This window comes from Urocitellus parryii, chromosome 7, assembly GCF_045843805.1.
Source record: "Urocitellus parryii isolate mUroPar1 chromosome 7, mUroPar1.hap1, whole genome shotgun sequence".
In the NCBI taxonomy this organism is placed as follows: Eukaryota; Metazoa; Chordata; class Mammalia; order Rodentia; family Sciuridae; genus Urocitellus; species Urocitellus parryii.
The window spans coordinates 74,987,930-75,005,671 of record NC_135537.1 but is presented as its reverse complement, the minus strand read 5'-3'; the positions used below and the strand labels follow the sequence as shown (position 1 = coordinate 75,005,671).

The 17,742-nt window shown below is 36.9% G+C and overlaps 1 protein-coding gene across 2 annotated transcripts; it reads left to right on the top strand.

Annotated features, from left to right (window-relative positions):
- The first annotated feature begins 4,385 nt into the window (after positions 1–4,385).
- On the top strand, positions 4,386–16,524 carry Mrpl15 (mitochondrial ribosomal protein L15). Of its 2 annotated transcripts, XM_026394398.2 has the most exons (5): positions 4,386–4,545; positions 5,413–5,567; positions 6,320–6,485; positions 9,502–9,625; positions 15,214–16,524. In XM_026394398.2, the coding sequence occupies exons 1-5, from the start codon at positions 4,438–4,440 to the stop codon at positions 15,549–15,551; spliced, it is 891 nt and encodes a 296-aa protein (XP_026250183.2). In that variant the 5' UTR covers positions 4,386–4,437; the 3' UTR covers positions 15,552–16,524. The 2 variants fall into 2 exon arrangements, with proteins under 2 accessions (XP_026250183.2, XP_077656633.1); XM_077800507.1 differs by lacking the exon at positions 9,502–9,625 and having other exon boundaries at positions 15,214–15,571.
- The last annotated feature ends 1,218 nt before the right edge of the window (positions 16,525–17,742 follow it).

Here is a 17,742-nt window from a genome sequence, read left to right as displayed (position 1 = left end):
TTTAAGGTTGAAAATCCAAGAAATAGAAGTGGAACATGTATTAAAACTTAAATATAGTATATAAATATACAATAATATATTATGGTAATTATGATATTAATTAACATTCACACACACACATAAGCTCTAGAGTACAATTTCCAGCCTATTTTTAATTAACCTGTGTTTTGTTGGGCATGCATGAGGCCCTGGGTTCAATTCCCAACACCATACACACACAAAAAAAATGTTAATGCACTATGTCAAAAATTTCATTGAAATAGTTGCAGAATTGAAAACTTGGGATCTAATGGGTTAAGGTACTGAAATTACATATTTAAATTACAAACTTTACCATGAGATAATTAAAATACTGGGAGGAAATAGTTTAAGTTATCGAAATGTTTATCTACCATAAGATAAGTGAATACAATGTTGAAAGTTGAATTAAAAAAAAAAAAACAATTAATGGGGCTGGGGACATAGCTCAGTTTGTAGAGTGCTTGCCTTCCTAGCACAAGGCCTTGGGTTCAGTCCCCAGCAGCACACACACAAACACACACACACACACACACACAGAAAAAACAACATAAAAAAGCCACACATACAATTAGTGGAGAGATTTTATTTATTTATTAATTTATTAATAAGCAGGAATCACCAGAAGAAACAAAAATGGAAAGCTAAAAGTGATTGCTTATAGGGCTGGGGGTGTGGCTCAAGGTCCAGGGTTTGATCCTCATCACCATAGGGAATTGCTTTTGGGAAGGGAAAATAAAAATAGGATAGGAAACTATTGCTTCACATCATAAGCCCTTATATGCTATTTGATTTTTTAAAATAACATATGTGGCCATTACCATATTTTAATAAAATTAAAATAAAAGCGTATCTAGTTGTGAACTTGGAACTAATCTTTTGTAAAATGAACTAGGTTTCATCAAGGAGACTGATTTCAAGCCCCCTTCTATCCCCTCTTCATAGAACTCTCTCAATACTAGTTTTCTCCCCAAATCAAAGGAATTCAAAGCTTTCCTGGGCCTGGTTTCCTCCTACCTCCTCTAAGGAATAATTATTTTTGCTTTCTGCTTCTCAAAATTGATTATCACACACCTAGTCTATTCTTGGTTCCATTCTGAAAATGCCTTACTTTTGGGCAGGTAGTAAAATTCAATCATAGTCTAATAAATGCAGATTCTTTCTTCCTCCTGTTCACATTTCTGCCAAGATATTAAGGTATTATTCAATGAGTTATCTCATTTAGGGAGATGTGATTTAGTTTTGTTGTTTTTTAAGCTCAATAACAGATGATTAAGTTGATCAAACACTTCATTTTGTTGGATAGTATGAGGGGTTCATGCAAAGCATATGATGAATTTATTTCCTTTTATTTTCATTTCTTCACTCTCACCTTGAGAATGTGTTTCTAAAATAATGAGCTCAAAGGAATCAATTTACATTAACAAATTATTAGGCACTGGTACAGATAAGAGATTGTTTGAGAGTGCTTGGGGCTTTCCCAAGGCATTTCTAATTACTTCATCTTTACAGGATTCATTTCATTGTTTTTATGTAATGATTCAGTAGTCCCTATGAACTGGGGCTGGAATCAGGATAGACCCTGAATAGTTGTTGAGATAAATGTTTCCTTATTACAAGGCCTCCTTAGCTTGATCTAAAAATGGGTTTAGAACAACACCCCAAGCATGTGGGTGTGTAATAAATACTAATTCTGTGATGATGATGAAAAACTTCTACAGACTTAAGGCAAGGATCACTGACTTATTCACCACACCTCCTCAATTTACATTCTTACAGCAAAGATGAAACTCATCAAATAATTCTGACAGATTTATATGCTTAATTAACATGTTGAATATAAGATAAACAAGTAGCCTACAATTAACTGCAAACCATTATTATTTCCACTATTAACTGATGTCCACCAATCACATTACATAACCCACACAACCAAGATAATATCTATTTCCGAGAAGCACAACACATTATTTTGCATTTCCTATATCTCATTTACTCAATAAAAATTTCCCAAAACAAAAACCATTATTGGTATTAACACTTAACCAGAAGTTCATTGTTTAATGCAAACATCTATTTTCTAAGTAGAGGGAAAAAAAATCATGTATCTTTCTGTATTTTGTGATTTTTTTCCCCAAAGATATGAAAGTTTTAATAAAAAGGTGATGGAGGCTTTTGAATTAAAAGCTATTTAGTATTATTATTATTATGAGAGATTGAACCCAAGGTACTTAACTCCTGAGCCACATCCCCAGACCATTTTTATTTTTATTTTGAGACAGGATCTCAATAGTTTGTTTACAGTCTCACTATGTTGCTGAGGCTGCCTTTGAACCTCAGATACTCCTGCCTTACCCTTCTGAACCTCTGATTACAGGTTTGCATCACCACATTCAGCCTGGCTATTGAGGAGGCTAAGGCAGAAGGATGCAAATTTGAGGCTGGATGGGCAATTTAGCAAAACCTTGTTTCAAAATAAAAACAAAAAAGGGGTGGAGATGTAGCTGAGTGGAAGAGTGCTTGCCTACCAAACATAAGACTCTGGGTTCAACCCCAGTACAAACAAAACCAAAAACAAACAAAAACCATTACAGACAAGAAGTAGCTTCTATTTTTTCCCCTACATTCCATTTCTTTGATACTTCTGCACCTTACCTTCATGTAATTGTGCAGAACACTTATATCTTATTTCTTCTATTTTTGCTAATTTATCTTCAAGAGTGTGGGAGGCCATCCTCGCACATGATTTGAGTTACCTCCCTGGCTGGGCAGAGGCGCTTAGACACAACCTTGTGTCCAGAGCTTTCCCCACCCTTCTCAGGTCCCAGGGCTTGTCTGTGTGGAGGCGTGTCTGGCCAGTACCCCAAAGACCCAATTGTCCCACCTGACCTTGGGACACTGCCCCCCTTAATCTTCATTGGATGGGATTTTCCCCAGAATTTTTTGTTCCCCAATAAAAGTCCACTCCCTGGCGTCTCTCTGGCTAGCCTCTTCAGTAAACCTCGCTACTCAATATGTAGCTGGAGGCTGGAGCTAGGAGAAGCTATCCTGGAGCTGGTTTAAAGGTAAGTAGAGCCTGTCTCTTTAATTCAAAACTCCCTTGGGATTTCTTATGTAGCTGAACCTTCATTTATGAAGCCTGTGCTGGACGGGGGCTACACAAGAGTATTCCTTAAAAACAAAAACAAAACCAAAAACTTTCAAAAATACTTATTTTGGAAATTCTCTCCTGGATTTCTGCGAACAAAATCCTGCTTGATTTCATCCATGCAATAAATTCAGCATATTGCTCATACATACTGCTTAAATAAAAGAATGAATGCAAATGCTTCTTTATGGATCTAGATTACACTGGATTTAAGGTAACTTCAAAGCGTTTTAGTTAAACATAAACAGATGTCCTCCAAAAAGTTTCTCACCTTTAATATTTGTGATTGCTAGTAAGAGCCAACAGGAACGACTCCCTTGCAAAACAGTGAAATAGCAAAAGAATATTAAAGGAAAGAGAAGGGAAGCAACATATTATTTTTTTACATTAAACTCCCTCAGTGTGTTTAAACTCACTTATTCTTGGAGTTAAATAATGTGTTTTGTGACGAAAATAAATATTCCCTTCTTACATTACAAAAATACAAAATACAAAAAGTATTAGAAGGAGGCAGGGTAAGTTTGAATGCTGGCTCTGCTGTTGTGCGACCTGGGTCGATGCCACGCCTTACCTTCTGTCTGCAAAAACGAGGTTAACATCTACCTCGAGAGTGGTTGTTTAGTTAGATAAATTGAATAAGACCAACTTTACGCATTGTCTGGCACTTACTAGGCGCTCGATGTGGTTCCTATCATTAATAGTAAATCAAGTTAGTATTCAGTGATTCACTCGATACACACAGATGAGAATTCAGTTGGAATCTTAATTCAGACACTAATATTAAAGTCAGGCATTTTAAAAACTCCACTCCAGGTATTATTTTTTTTTGTATCTCGCAGTGTATCCCGCTCACATTATTTTATTCTGGGTTCCACATTAAGCTTAGCGAATACATTGCTTCGTGACATTGTCTCTTAACACAAAATATGCAAAGCCAAATACTGACCGGAAAAAAAAGGACCCTCTAACGCACCTTTTTAAGTGCGTGCCTTTTTTTGGCGGAAGAGAATGTTTTTTCAATCGAAACGGGGACTCGAGAACTAAGCAGGATCTTGCAACATAGGATCACAGCCTCAAAGTATCAAAATAAAACTTTGTTGCTAGCTTTCGACACAAGATTGCAAATTCCACAGCCACGGCCGGAATCCAGGGCTCCCGACGCGCGACAGCTGCACGACAGGGGCGGGGCCGCGGCCGTAGAGCACTGTGCCGAGACCACGTGGCCTTGGAGGCGGCTCAGGGCGCCCTTGGAAGCTCCCGGACCTGCGGTCATGGCTGGTCCAGCGCAGGCCGGTGGGGCCAGGTCCCTAGACCTGCTCCGGGCCCTGCCGCGTGTGAGCCTGGCCAATTTAAAGCCCAATCCCGGCTCCAAGAAACCGGTAAAGGACTAGTGGTGGTGCGGGAGAGCGCTGGGGGCCCGGGCAATGGCAGCGGCCTTTCTCTGCACATCAAGCCCGAGAAGTGCCTTTCCTGGGGGTGTCGGGGTGGACGTAGGCCTGCCGGACCCCTGGTACCCCTTCACTGCACCGAGGAAAGTCTTTCCGCTTGCCCTGCATTCATAAAGAGGTCTTTATTTAAAAGCATATTAGAGGAGCGAACCAAGCACTACGACATGATCGTAATTCAAATTTGGATTTAAAATGAAGTGCTCTCCTAGAAAGTGTATTTTTTCGGCATCGGAAAGACGTGAATTGGTTTGTCATTTATCTCTTCTGCAGCTCACCGAATACAGCTAAAAAAGCTGTGGTCGACGTTCGGTCATTGTAACACTCAATTTATTGCTTTCGCGAAGTGACAGCAAGTAAATTAAGGAAAAATATTTTTTAAAATAAATTAAGTATTTAAATAAAATAGTGTATATTGGCAACAGTTACATACGTACAGTTACGTTTAAAATGAAAACATTTTCTTGATTATAATTTAAGCTTTATTGTGGATATTTAATTCTAGGGATTTCCCGCCCCCCTCCAGTTTTGGGCTATTACAGAACCCTAGTCCCATCCCACCCTTGCAGCTCTCCACAACTTGTATTTTGGTTACAAAAATTAATTACATCCTCAGAGGCACAGATGCCAATAGACTATATGTATGTTTGAGTAGCTAGAACAGTGGTTGGAACATAGTGTCAGCTAATACTGGTTGGTTGGGTGAGTGAATGACCTAACCACACACACAGAGCAAAGAAGCGAAATACAGTTTTTAGAAATGTATCTGAAGATCTTAAAACTCAACTGTTTTCTTTACAGGCGAGGCGACCAAGAGGTCGGAGAAGAGGTAGAAAATGTGGGAGAGGCCATAAAGGAGAAAGGCAGAGAGGAACCCGGCCACGGCTGGGCTTCGAGGGAGGCCAGACTCCATTTTATATCCGAATCCCAAAATATGGATTTAATGAAGGACATAGGTAAGATTGTGCAGTTTCTCAAAGTACAAACCCCTAATCTACACTGAAAATCACCTAAACAGTAATTTAGTAGAAACATTAAATTCATTTTGGAGCTATTGTTAGAAAAAAACCCCTTTTGCTGTTAGTCCTACAAATCACTTTTGTAATGAGACTTAGGCCTGGATTAGTAGTGGAAAAAAGCTCAAACATTGTACTGCAAAATGAAGATGGTAATGTCTGCTTCTCTATTGTGATTTACACACACGTATACACACACATCTGAAAATGCTAAACTCTTTTTTTCTTTTCTTTTAGGAGAGACCTAGAGGTAGAAAATTTGGCTCTCATGTATAAAAAAAACAGGCATTTTCAATATTATATATGTATATGTATGGTATTTGTACACACACACACATAAACACATAATATCTAGCCCACTGTAGTTACCTAGTAAATGATAACTGCAATTAATTCTTTATACTCCATTACTATGTAATTCAGATAGTGGGTTAAATTTGTTAATTTGTGTACATAGGTGAAGTAAATGCTTTAGAGAGGCAAAGTATTTTTAGTGGAATAAGGAAGTACTAGTTTTATTTCATTACTGCAAATTCAGCAACACTACATGCTTGTGTTATACTCAGGAGGGTTTTATTTTGTTAACCTTCAAAACTGATGGAAGAAAACAGAGGACAAAGCTTTGAATTGATTTCTAAAAATTTTGGAAAAATTAATTTGTATTTTCCAACTGTTACATTGTTGTTTCATAGCTTCAGACGCCAGTATCAGCCTTTGAGTCTCAAGAGACTGCAGTATCTTATTGATTTGGGTCGAGTTGATCCTACTCAACCTATTGACTTAACCCAGCTTGTCAATGGGAGAGGTGTGACTATCCAGCCTCTTAAAAGGGACTATGGTGTCCAGCTGGTTGAGGAGGTAAGTCTGAATTAGACCTCTTTTTGTTAAATAGAAGGAATTTTTTAATTCCCCATACAATAGGGCTCCCTTCCCACTTGCTCCATTGGTGATATCTTTAAGGTGGAGGCCTGAAACTATGTTTTTGCCTTTATATACATATCTGTGATGAAGATTAATTTATCAATTAGAGACAGGAGAGATTAACATTAATAATTCACTGTAGCTGTTAGCAGCAATCTCAGCATACAATTTTTTTCTTGTTAAGCCCAGAACTTTCACCTTTTCACTTAGAAGAAGTACTTTATGGCTTCTCTTTGGCTTGTACAAAATTCGATCATCACTAGACTTATGCTTTGGAGTCATTAGTAAGTAAAATATGTACTTGAATATAAGCACTGTGGTACTGTAAGAGACTAATGAGTTGGTAGTATATACTAGAATGGGATGGGATGGTATTAGATGTTAGTATTCTACTCAGTGCACAGTTTAAAACTTAGGATGAATTGTTTTTATTTCGGGAATTTTCTATTTGATATTTTTGGACCTGGATTGTACATCTTCTGTGTATCCTACAGCTTGTTCCCTCACTACCTTTGGTTCCCTGCTTAAAGGTAAATATATCAGGATGGTGTTTTTTGACAGTTTTTTATAGAGTACTTGCCTTACTCTTGCAGTCACACTTTCTCCCTTACCCTGCCCAAAGCATTTTCTTTGAATATATATTAACATCTGGTATTTATTATTTAGGCATTTATGTCATTGTCTTCCTTACTAGAATATAAGCTCCCCTGGGGGCAGATAATTTGATTGCTGTTATTTTCAATAATCATTTATGATAGTCACTCAGTGAATATTTATAGGTGAGAGGTATGGAATGAATCAAATCCCATTCTAATTGCACTAAATAAGTTTTGTTTATAGGAATTGGCCAGGAATTCATAAACATAAATTTTTATAGGTTAATTAACTACTATTTCTTCTGTGTAGGTGAGTAGATAACTTAGTGTCCACTAGGGGGAAGCATATGTTTATGGAAAAATCTTTTATATGTGTTTGAAAAAGCAGTCTCCTGATTAAACTTTTCAGATAAGATAATTTGAAAAGAGCATACCAAATACATTATTAAGCCTCAGTATTTTACTTTGGGTGTATAAGGAAACAGACGTATATCTTAACATGGGAAAATCCATGAGCTCATCAGGTCTTAAATTGCACATCCCAATAACTTCAGGTCTATGTCTATTAAACTAGCAAAAGTTTTCCTGAAAACTTTACCCTAGGGCTGTGGTTGAGTAAATGTAATCATACATTTTTTATAGCTTTGTAAATTCTTTACATTTTCTGGATTTTACATATACAAGTACATAGTGGGTAATAAAAGAAACAAGATATAAAGCTCTTCCTAAAAATGCTATTTATTATCCTGAGAATGCTGGAACTGACATCAGTGTCCAAGAATAGGGAGATGATTAAACAATCTATGGAGCAGTAATTAAAAATCACAAATAATATGTCAGGGCCCTGTTTTATGAATCCAAGGGGCCATTGATTATAAAAATTCATACCAATACTAAAGGTAAAAATATGAGAATTACATTTTAGATTTGATGGAATGTTTTTGAAATACATGAAGATTTTTTACTCAAAGGAACCAAATTGGAGGCCAGTTTGTTTTAAACACACCAAAATAGCCAAAAAAATTCTTTTCCTACAAAAGAGTGGCAATGGTGCCATCTTTTATTTGGAAGTAAATAAAACTACATTTTTTGTTTTCAGTTTAGAGATTATAACAAAATCTAGTGAGTACAAATGAATTTTTGTTTTTTACCTTTTCCTAAAATGAGGGCTGACCCCCTCTAAAATTCAGGTGTTGCCAGATATTTTGTTCTTCTCACTGTTCCAACTCCCTTGTGGAAACTTTCACTTCCTCTTGGCCTCTTGATTATTTAGGGCTAATGCAGCAAAATGTTGTAGTTAAGAACAGAATCTGCTGGGAATGTAGGTCAGTGGTTGAGTGCTTGGCTAGCAAGTAGAATGCCCTTGGTTCCATCCCCAGCTTCACAAAAAGAAAAACAAAAACAACAAAAACTACCTCAAATGCTGTGACTATGTTCTTGGATTAGAATCCTAGCTTTCTGATCATGGGCCATTTACTCAAACTCTCTGTGCTTCAGTATCCCTATCTGTAAAGTTGGTATAGCAATACCCTGCCATATAGTTGCTATGAAGATTAATTCATCTACTATTTATCTACTATTAATGAAATACTTGCAGTTAGTATCTACTAAATACATAAACTGAAAAATATCCATTTCTACTTACAGGGGTTTAATTTTTTTTTTTTTTTTTTTTTTTTAGAGAGAGAGAGAATTTTAATATTTATTTTTTAGTTCTCGGCGGACACAACATCTTTGTTGGTATGTGGTGCTGAGGATCAAACCCGGGCCACACGCACGCCAGGCGAACTCGATACCAGTTGAGCCACATCCCCAGCCCTTACAGGGGTTTAAAATTGGTAAAACAGGGTGGCCTAAATAAAATGTAAAAAAAAAAAATTGATATATATTTAAATAGAAATTATTACTAAATTACAGGTACTTTACAGAGGAGAGTACAATTTAAAAGAAAGCTTGAGCTGGACATGTAGTGATCACCTGTAATCCCAGCAACTCAGGAGGCTGAGGCAAGAGGATTTCAAGTTTGAGGCCAGCCTTAGCAACTTAACAAGATCCTGCCTCAAAAATAAATTGAAGGGCTGGAGTCATACAGTAGTAGAGTGCTTGCCTAGCATGTGTGAGGCACTGGGTTTAGTTCTCAGCATCGCATATAAATAAGTAAATGAAATAAAGGTACACTTATAACTAAACAAAAATAAAAAAATAAATTAAAAAGGGCTGGGGGTATGTCTCCATGGTAGAGTCCTCTGGGTTCCCTCCTCAGTATACACACAAATACAAAATAAATAAAAAGGAAACGTGTCTTAATTATTTTTATTCAAGCTATTTATTAACAGACTTTGTTTTGACTATGGCAGGGTGCTGACACCTTTAGGGCAAAAATCAATATCGAAGTACAGTTGGCTTCAGAACTAGCTATCGCTGCGATTGAAAAAAATGGTGGTGTAGTTACTACAGCCTTCTATGATCCAAGAAGTCTGGGTAAGCTTGTTCTTGTAGTCATTTTCTTCTTTATTAATAACTGAGTGAATGGCAACTGTTGTTAATTTGATCCATATCTAGCACGTGGATTATCATGATACAAGAATAAAGCATGCAGCTGACAGACCAAAGACGATACAGCTTCTCAGTCTGTCCTCTGAACCCAGGCCTATGACTGGAGTCTTTCCTTGAAAATTCAGGAAGGATCTCAAACCTAACGTGGAGAATGTCTCTTTTCTCTTTTACCTCATGCTATTTTTGCATTTTCCCCTGTGTAAGTGACAGTTCCATCTTTCTGGTTTCCTATTCCACATTTGGAGTCCTCTGACTCTTTCTTTACATCCAAATAAACCCTATGAGTTTGTTCTTCATACTGTGTTCACAATCCAGCTACATGTGGCCCATGTGGTCCAAACCACCATCCTGTTGCCTGCATGACTAGGATACTTCCTGCCTGACCTCTCTGTGTCTGTCCTGCCTGTGGTGGAACCTGGCACAGGATTTCATTTAAAACATGAGCTACCACAAAGGCTCCAGTGGCATCCCTGCTGCTCCTTTGAAGCTGGATGTGATCTGGACTACCTTCTGCCTCACTCCCACTATTCCCTCTATTTGCTTAGTTCCATCACTGGGCACCTGCCCTGGCCTACCTTCTCATGCCAAGCCCCTTCACTTTCAGGCTTTTTCTTTAGCTGTTCCCTCCTCCTAGATACTTCTGGGTGCTTCCCAGATATTACTCCCTCCACCTAGAATCTTCATGGCTCTGGGCCATGAAGGAGAGATCATTTCTTCATGTACTAGGAAGATCATTCCTGACTGTACTAAATAAAAGAGCACGTGCACATGCATAAGTACATACATGCACACATGTGTATGTAGGCCTACCCAAAAGCATATGCATGCATGTATGTACCCATACCCGCAGGAACATGCATGTGCATGTGCACACACACATGCACACGTACAGTTATATCCTTTTCCCGAGTTGTGTTTGTTCTCGATAGCCGTTACAAACCAGCAGATGTTTTTTTCTTTTTTTTTTCTTGGTACTGAGGATTGAACCCAAGGATACCGTACCACTGAGGCACATCCCTAGCCCTTTTTATATTTTCTTTTGAGACTGGGTCTCACCGAGTTGCCTAGATTGGCCTTGAACTTGTGATCCTCCTGCCTCAGGCTCCCAAATTCCCCGGGATTACATGTGTGTGCCACCACACCCAGCTATAATTTTATTACCCTCTCTTCCTTGAATGAGATTTTCATTCAGTTCAATTTAAATTGAAGAGATGAAAACCAAACACAGCCTGATGACTAAATGCTTTTACAAAGTATTCTTTAATGGTTTTACATTAAAATGGGAGTTAAACATTTCATGACCAAATGGCTCAATTATAAGAAAATTCTTTTAAAATTGATGTATAAAGTAGAAAAGGAAATATTCATATTCTTTGTATGGAGAATTTAAACAATTAGTTACCATTTCATTTTCCTCATAATTGAAAGTTTATAAAAATATAAATCATAATTCTCATTTTCTTATTGTAGATGAGCCTCTTAGCTTGGTCTGTCACTCATTTTTTTAAAAATGTTTTTATTAGTGTATTATATTTATTTATGATAGTGAGGTTATTTTGACACACTCATGTAAAATACTCAAGCATGTAAAATAATTTGCTCCCATTTCAGTCCCTCATCACTCATTTTTTAAAGTGAGCTTCCTTGAATATGAAAATGAATATTTTTCTTTACATTAATCACAAATATTTTTGGAAGGTTTTTTGATGTCATAATATTTTTCAGTCATTGTCACCACAGAGTATGACAGTGGTGTTTGCTCACCAGACAGATGCCATCTGATGCCATTTGCTGGAGTCTAGGGAGTCATCGTCATCCTTGAGACTCTAGGGCTTAGCCTTTCCAGGCTACTCTGCAGTTGTCTTGGGAGCCTTTCATTAACTAAGCAATGAAATCACAGGTTTAACATTTAGTAGTAATTTTTTCTGAATAACTGACTTAATTGTACTTTTTCAATTATGGAAAATAAATACGCATTTTTCTTCCCTTTTTAAAAAGGATATTTTAAAAGTAAGAAGAGTTCTTTCTCTTTGTGATCGAACAGAGTTGATTCAGTCAAACGTTTATTTATTTTTTTGTACTCGGATTGAATGTAGGGGAGCTTTACCACTGAGTCACATCCCCAGCCCTTTTTATATTTGATTTTGAGATGGGGCCTCACTAAGTTGCTTAGAGCCTCACTAAGTTGCTTGCTTTGGCTTTGAATTTGCCATCTTCTTGCTTCATCCTCCTGAACTATTGGGATTATGGCATGCACCATCATGTTGAGCCAAATTTTTTAAAGTTTAGAATAAATTCTTCATTTTTTGAATGTTTGCTACCTCTGGGATTACTTGAGTGGATCTCTACACCTGGCTGATGCCTGTTCTTTTAATGAGAAGACTTTGATCATGATGAATAATGCCTGATTTATTTTGCATTTTTGTATGATTAGGCAGCCATAAGCACGTTTTCCTAATTTATTGGAAATTTTTTAAAAAAAATATTTTCTTTGTTGTAAATGGATACATACCTTTATTTTATTTATTTTTTTTTTGTGGGGCTGAGGATCTAACCCAGTGCCTTCCACTCTACTTAGCCCACTAACTGGAACTTTTTTTTTTTTTTAATTTTTTTAGTTGTAGATGGACACATACCTTTATTTATTTTTATGTGGTGCTGAGGATCGAACCCAGTGCCTCATGCATGCAAGGCAAGTGCTCTACCACTGAGCTACAACCCTAGCCCCTTATTAGAACTTTTAATGGCTTTATCCAGTCATGTTTTAGGCCTAAAGTAAATTTGGGGTATGGGTGCATACATACAGTTTATTTGGTGACTGTGGACTGATGCAAACTTTTTTCTCCTCAGAGAAACAAGGTTATTCCCATATACTGTGTCTTTATTCACTCCTTACCAGAAAAAAAAAAAATAAAAAAGGTTTTAAAAGTGAGGATAGCTTATATAAAGTATTTTGTGAACTTTTTTCTTAAATGTATTCCAAAGGTAATTTATTTTTATTTTTTAAGAGTTACCACAATTGGGGCTGGGGATATAGCTCAGTTGGTAGAGTGCTTGCCTTGCATACACCAAACCCTGGGTTCAATTCCCAGCACCACCAAAAAAAACAACAAAAAAAACAAAACTAAAAACCTGCCACACTCTGTTTTGTTTTATTTGTTCTTTTTTGATGTACATGACAGTAGAATATATTTTGGAGATATATATATATATATATATATATATATATATATATATATATATATATATATATATATATATGAAGTATAACTTCTAATTAGGATCGCATTCTTGTGGTTGTACATAATGTGTGGTTTCACTGGTGGTGTATGTCCAATTTATTCTACTGTCTTCCCTATTCCTATCCCCTCTACCTTCCCTTCATTCCCCATTGTCTAATCCACTGCACTTCTATTCTTTATCCCCGCCCCCTTGTTGTGCGTTAGCATCTGCATAGCAAAGAGAATATTTGGCCTTTGGCTTTTTGGGATTGGCTTATTTCACTTAGCATGATAATCTCCAGAATCATCCATTTACTGGCAAAAGTCATAAAGTCATTCTTTTTTTTATGGCTCAGTAGTATTCCATTGTGTATGTATAATTTATCCATTTATCTGTTGAAGGGCACCTAGGTTGCTTCCATAGTTTAACTATTGTGAATTGAGCTGCTATAAACATCGATGTGGCTGTGTTACTGTAGTGTGCTGATTTTAAGTCTTTTGGGTATGTACCGAAAAGTGGAATAACTGGGTCAAATGGTGGGTCCATTCCACCAAGTTTTCTGAGGAATCTCCATACTGCTTTCCAGAGTGATAGCACCAATTTGCAGTCTCACCAGCAATGGATGAGTGCAACTTTTTCCCCATATCCTTGCCAGAATGTTACTCATATTCTTGATAATTGCCATTCTGACTAGAGTGAGATGGAATCTTTTAAATTAAAATGTAGTTTTAATTTGTAGTATAGTTTTAATTTTTTTTAAAGAGAGAGAGAGAGAGAGAGAATTTTAATATTTATTTTTCAGTTCTCAGCGGATACAGCATCTTTGTTGGTATGTGGTGCTGAGGATCGAATCCGGGCTGCACGCATGCCAGGCAAGCACGCTACCGCCTGAGCCACATCCCTAGCCCTGTAGTATAGTTTTAAATTTAATTTGTTGTATAGTTTTAAATTGCTAGAGATGTTGAAGATTTTTTTCATATATTTCGTGACCATTTATATTTCTTCTGTGAAGGCCTGTTCAGTTGCTACAGGTAATTTCTTGGTGAGAATATCAGATATTTAATTATCCTCTGGTATAAGTGCAGTATGTAGAATTTTTTGTCCAGAGCATAAATTAGCTTTTGGTGCCTCTGCTTTTATCATTCTTGGTCTTGACCCTTGATAGTCATCTTCTAGTTCTTCTGAGTAGCCTGTCTAGAGACCTCCTCCTAATGGCCATTTCTCACTTGCCCTATGCTGGGATACTGCTAGATAATGCGATGTACAAGGCACCTGTCAGATTCTTACATTCAGCTAATATTTAGTCAATGTCTAGTATTTGCTGGACACTATTCCATATGATGGAGAGATGACAGTTCAGGAGTCAGAAATCCCTTCTGGAGCTTATTGTGTGGTGGGTGAGGATCCACAGATACCTTACTGTATAATAAGAACTTTGTATGTATGAACGGATTAAATCAGGGAAACTTTGTCACTGCCCTGTGATGTGTACTATCTTGGTAAGTTCTTTATTGAGCTTGTTTTGATTTATGTGATTTGTTTTGTTTCCTGCTAAGGTTAAGGTTGCATTACTGAAGCGTGATGAGTAGGACATTATTGTTTTTTTACAACTAATTGTGTATTTGTGTAATTGTTTTGTAAACTGCCAAAAGGCTGTGGCATCAGTGATATTTCATGTCTATGTATTGCCTTTTCTTACCCCTCAGAGTCAGAGGACATTTAAAAACAAAACTGAGATTGTGTAGCAATCCTCTGTTGGTTGGTTTCACAAGAGATTTCTTTGCCTATTCTGTAGTTAAAAGAATTAATTTTAATAACATTGGTTTTCCAGAAATCTTAATGAATATTTCTAATTTTTTAAACTAGTAAGATCCCCATATGAAGATATTAAATGCCTTCAAAGCTGTTTGACTTGTAGTTTGGACACCTTGGTTTTCTGTTTTAGGATTTCCTATTAATGGTGTGGTTAGCAGAACTCAATCTGGTCTAATACATGTAGACAATGTCATAAAAATTTATTTTTGTGTTTTTAAACATAGGGCTTAAATAAATGTTACCTGTGTTTAGACATTCCCTAATCATTTGTTACCCAGAAGTGACTTTGGCTTTCAAGATATAAACTATTTAAAATGAATTATTTGCATTTGCTTACTCAGTATAAGCCTACTTAATAAGAAAGTTCTTGGAATTAGGTTTTCATCTCAGTAATTGAAAATTAGTAATTATAAGAAAATTTGTAACAGTATAGAGCCAATAATTTGTATTTCTTTTTTAATTTAAAACATTTTTAGATATTCTGTGCAAACCTGTTCCATTCTTTCTGCGTGGACAACCCATTCCAAAACGAATGCTGCCCCCTGAAGCACTGGTGCCGTATTATACTGATGCAAAGAACCGTGGTTACCTGGCGGATCCTGCCAAATTTCCTGAAGCAAGACTGGAACTTGCCAAGAAGTATGGCTATGTTCTACCCGATATCACTAAAGATGAACTCTTTAAAATGCTCAGTACTCGAAAGGATCCAAGGCAGATCTTCTTTGGTCTTGCTCCAGGATGGGTGGTGAATATGGCAGATAAGAAAATTCTAAAACCTACAGATGAGAATCTCCTCAAGTATTATAGCTCATGAATTCCCTTCCAGCAAAGCAGAGTTGTAGCAGAGTACCAGAAAAGGGACTGAAGCATATGGATTTCTCCAATCATTGTATATAGTCATTTGCATTTCATGAATGTATAATTCCTCAGCTGTTAGTTGTTAGGGTAGTCATATCTCTTTTTCATTTTCATCTAAAATTAAAATAACACTGCAGAAAATAAGGACTACACATAGGAATTGACTGTGTAGATTGTGTGTCAAAGATTCAGACTCTGCTGGTTGATTGAAGGACAATTATAAATATTTAAAAATATTTCTAGTCCATCTTTTTATGATCTTTTCTTTTCTGCCTTGTTATTGTTTCATGCCAGAATTAAACACAAGTGGAAAGAGGTTGATGAGTAGGCCTGCTCAACTAAGATTGAAGCAGGTGCTAATGAGCTGATAAAATGAGCTCCTTTTAATCAGTAGCCTCAGAGAGCTCTGCTACTCAGTGTCAAGATCAGGAAGGTGATCAGGAAGGTGAGCTTAGGCTGGTGATTGACTTTTTTTTTTTGGTACCTAGGATTGAACTCAGGGCACTTAACCACTTAGCCACATCCCAGTCCCTTTCTATTTTTTAGTTTGAGACAGGGTTTTGTTAAGTTGCTTAGGACCTTGCTAAATTGCTGAGGCTGGCCTCAGAATTTGTAATCCTCTTGTCTCAGCCTCCAGAGCTTCTGGGATTACAGGCATGCACCACCATGGCAAGCCTAGTGAATGACTCCTAAGTAATATATTTTCTGGCAATATGGGAGATTAGAGAAACAAGAATTCCTAGCACTGATGAGATTAGACAATAATGATTAACCATTAGTATTCTGTCTTAAAGAAATATTCTAACAGACATAATTCTACTTATGTCAGACATTGAAGACCTTTGTCCTTTAGTTATTTCAAAAAACTTTGGAAAACTTGTTCAGTGATTATGTACACAATAAAAATGGTAATGGGAAAATTAAACTCATTTTTCTTTTGTTGTTTTTTGTTTGTTTTTGAGGTGGAGTCTTGCTATATTGAATAAGCTTTTGAACTCCTGGGCTCAAGAAGTCCTGCCTTGGCCTCCTGAGCTGATGGGAGTACAGGCTCATGCCATAGTGCAGGACTTAAACTCGGTTTAATTTAAGAGTTAGTAAGCTAAATTAGCTTTTCAAAGATATATTGTATCTAAATCTTATAAAAGCTTAATTTACCCTTGAGCAATTAAAAATTGATCTTAAGTAATTCATAATTCTTCCACAATAGAAATAAAATGATTCTTGGCTGGTTATTTTCTTTCTTTCTTTCTTTCTTTCTTTTTTTTTTTTTTTAAAGAGAGAATATTTATTTTTTAGTTTTTGGCCAACACAACATCTTTGTTTGTATGTGGTGCTGAGGATCGAACCTGGGCCGCACGCATGCCAGGCGAGCGCGCTACCGCTTGAGCCACATCCCAGCCCTGGTTATTTTCTTAAAATGAAAAATTAAAAAGGCTAAATCATGTAGTGTTCTGTTGTGTTAATTTTTTCTACCTCATGCATTGAGGTAGAAACTTTATAAAGTAATTTATTGGGAGTATACTTCAGTTTTTATCCAGGATTAAGTAGTTTGGCTTGATACCAAACCATTCCTTATACCCTGGAAATAAGAATAATCATGAAGACCTTATTCTGTGGTAACATAAAATCCTAGAAATTCCAAAGGTTAGGCAAATATTTAAAAACAAGTTTTTATCTTTCAGAGACTCCAAGTGACTTCAAGTTGGTTAGTTTTGGCTACCTTTTTAAGAGCTCCAAATCACAGTGTGTGAATGAGGTAGTTTTGTTTTTTTCTCACAAAGTGGCCACCCAGTTGGGGACTGGTTGCTGGTTCTGCTGTAGGAAGTATCAGAGCCTGGGGCTTCTCCCTCCTAAACTCTCATGATCCAAATAAGAACCAACAGGAGCAAGCCAACTTTTCCTAAGGAAGGTACCTAGAGGTTGCCACACAAAACTTCTGTTTACCTCCTATTGGCCATACCTTGGTTACAGTCCCATTCTGAAGGGAGCCTGAATTCTTTGGCAGCTTATTTTAGCTGAAAACTTCTGTTATGATGAGTGAATAAGAGTATATAAAATGTTAAGCAAGAGGATTGACACCAATTTTGATATTGAAACCTCAACTCTAGGGGCTGGGGATGTGGCTCAAGCGGTAGCACGCTCGCCTG

Bases quoted from the DNA above. Each gene is read 5' to 3' on its own strand.
- Mrpl15 (XM_026394398.2), top strand. From the start codon at position 4,438: ATGGCTGGTCCAGCGCAGGCCGGTGGGGCCAGGTCCCTAGACCTGCTC. The intron at 5,568-6,319 runs GTAAGATTGTGC...GTTGTTTCATAG, and splicing joins GGATTTAATGAAGGACATAG to CTTCAGACGCCAGTATCAGC. The intron at 9,626-15,213 runs GTAAGCTTGTTC...AAACATTTTTAG, and splicing joins CTATGATCCAAGAAGTCTGG to ATATTCTGTGCAAACCTGTT.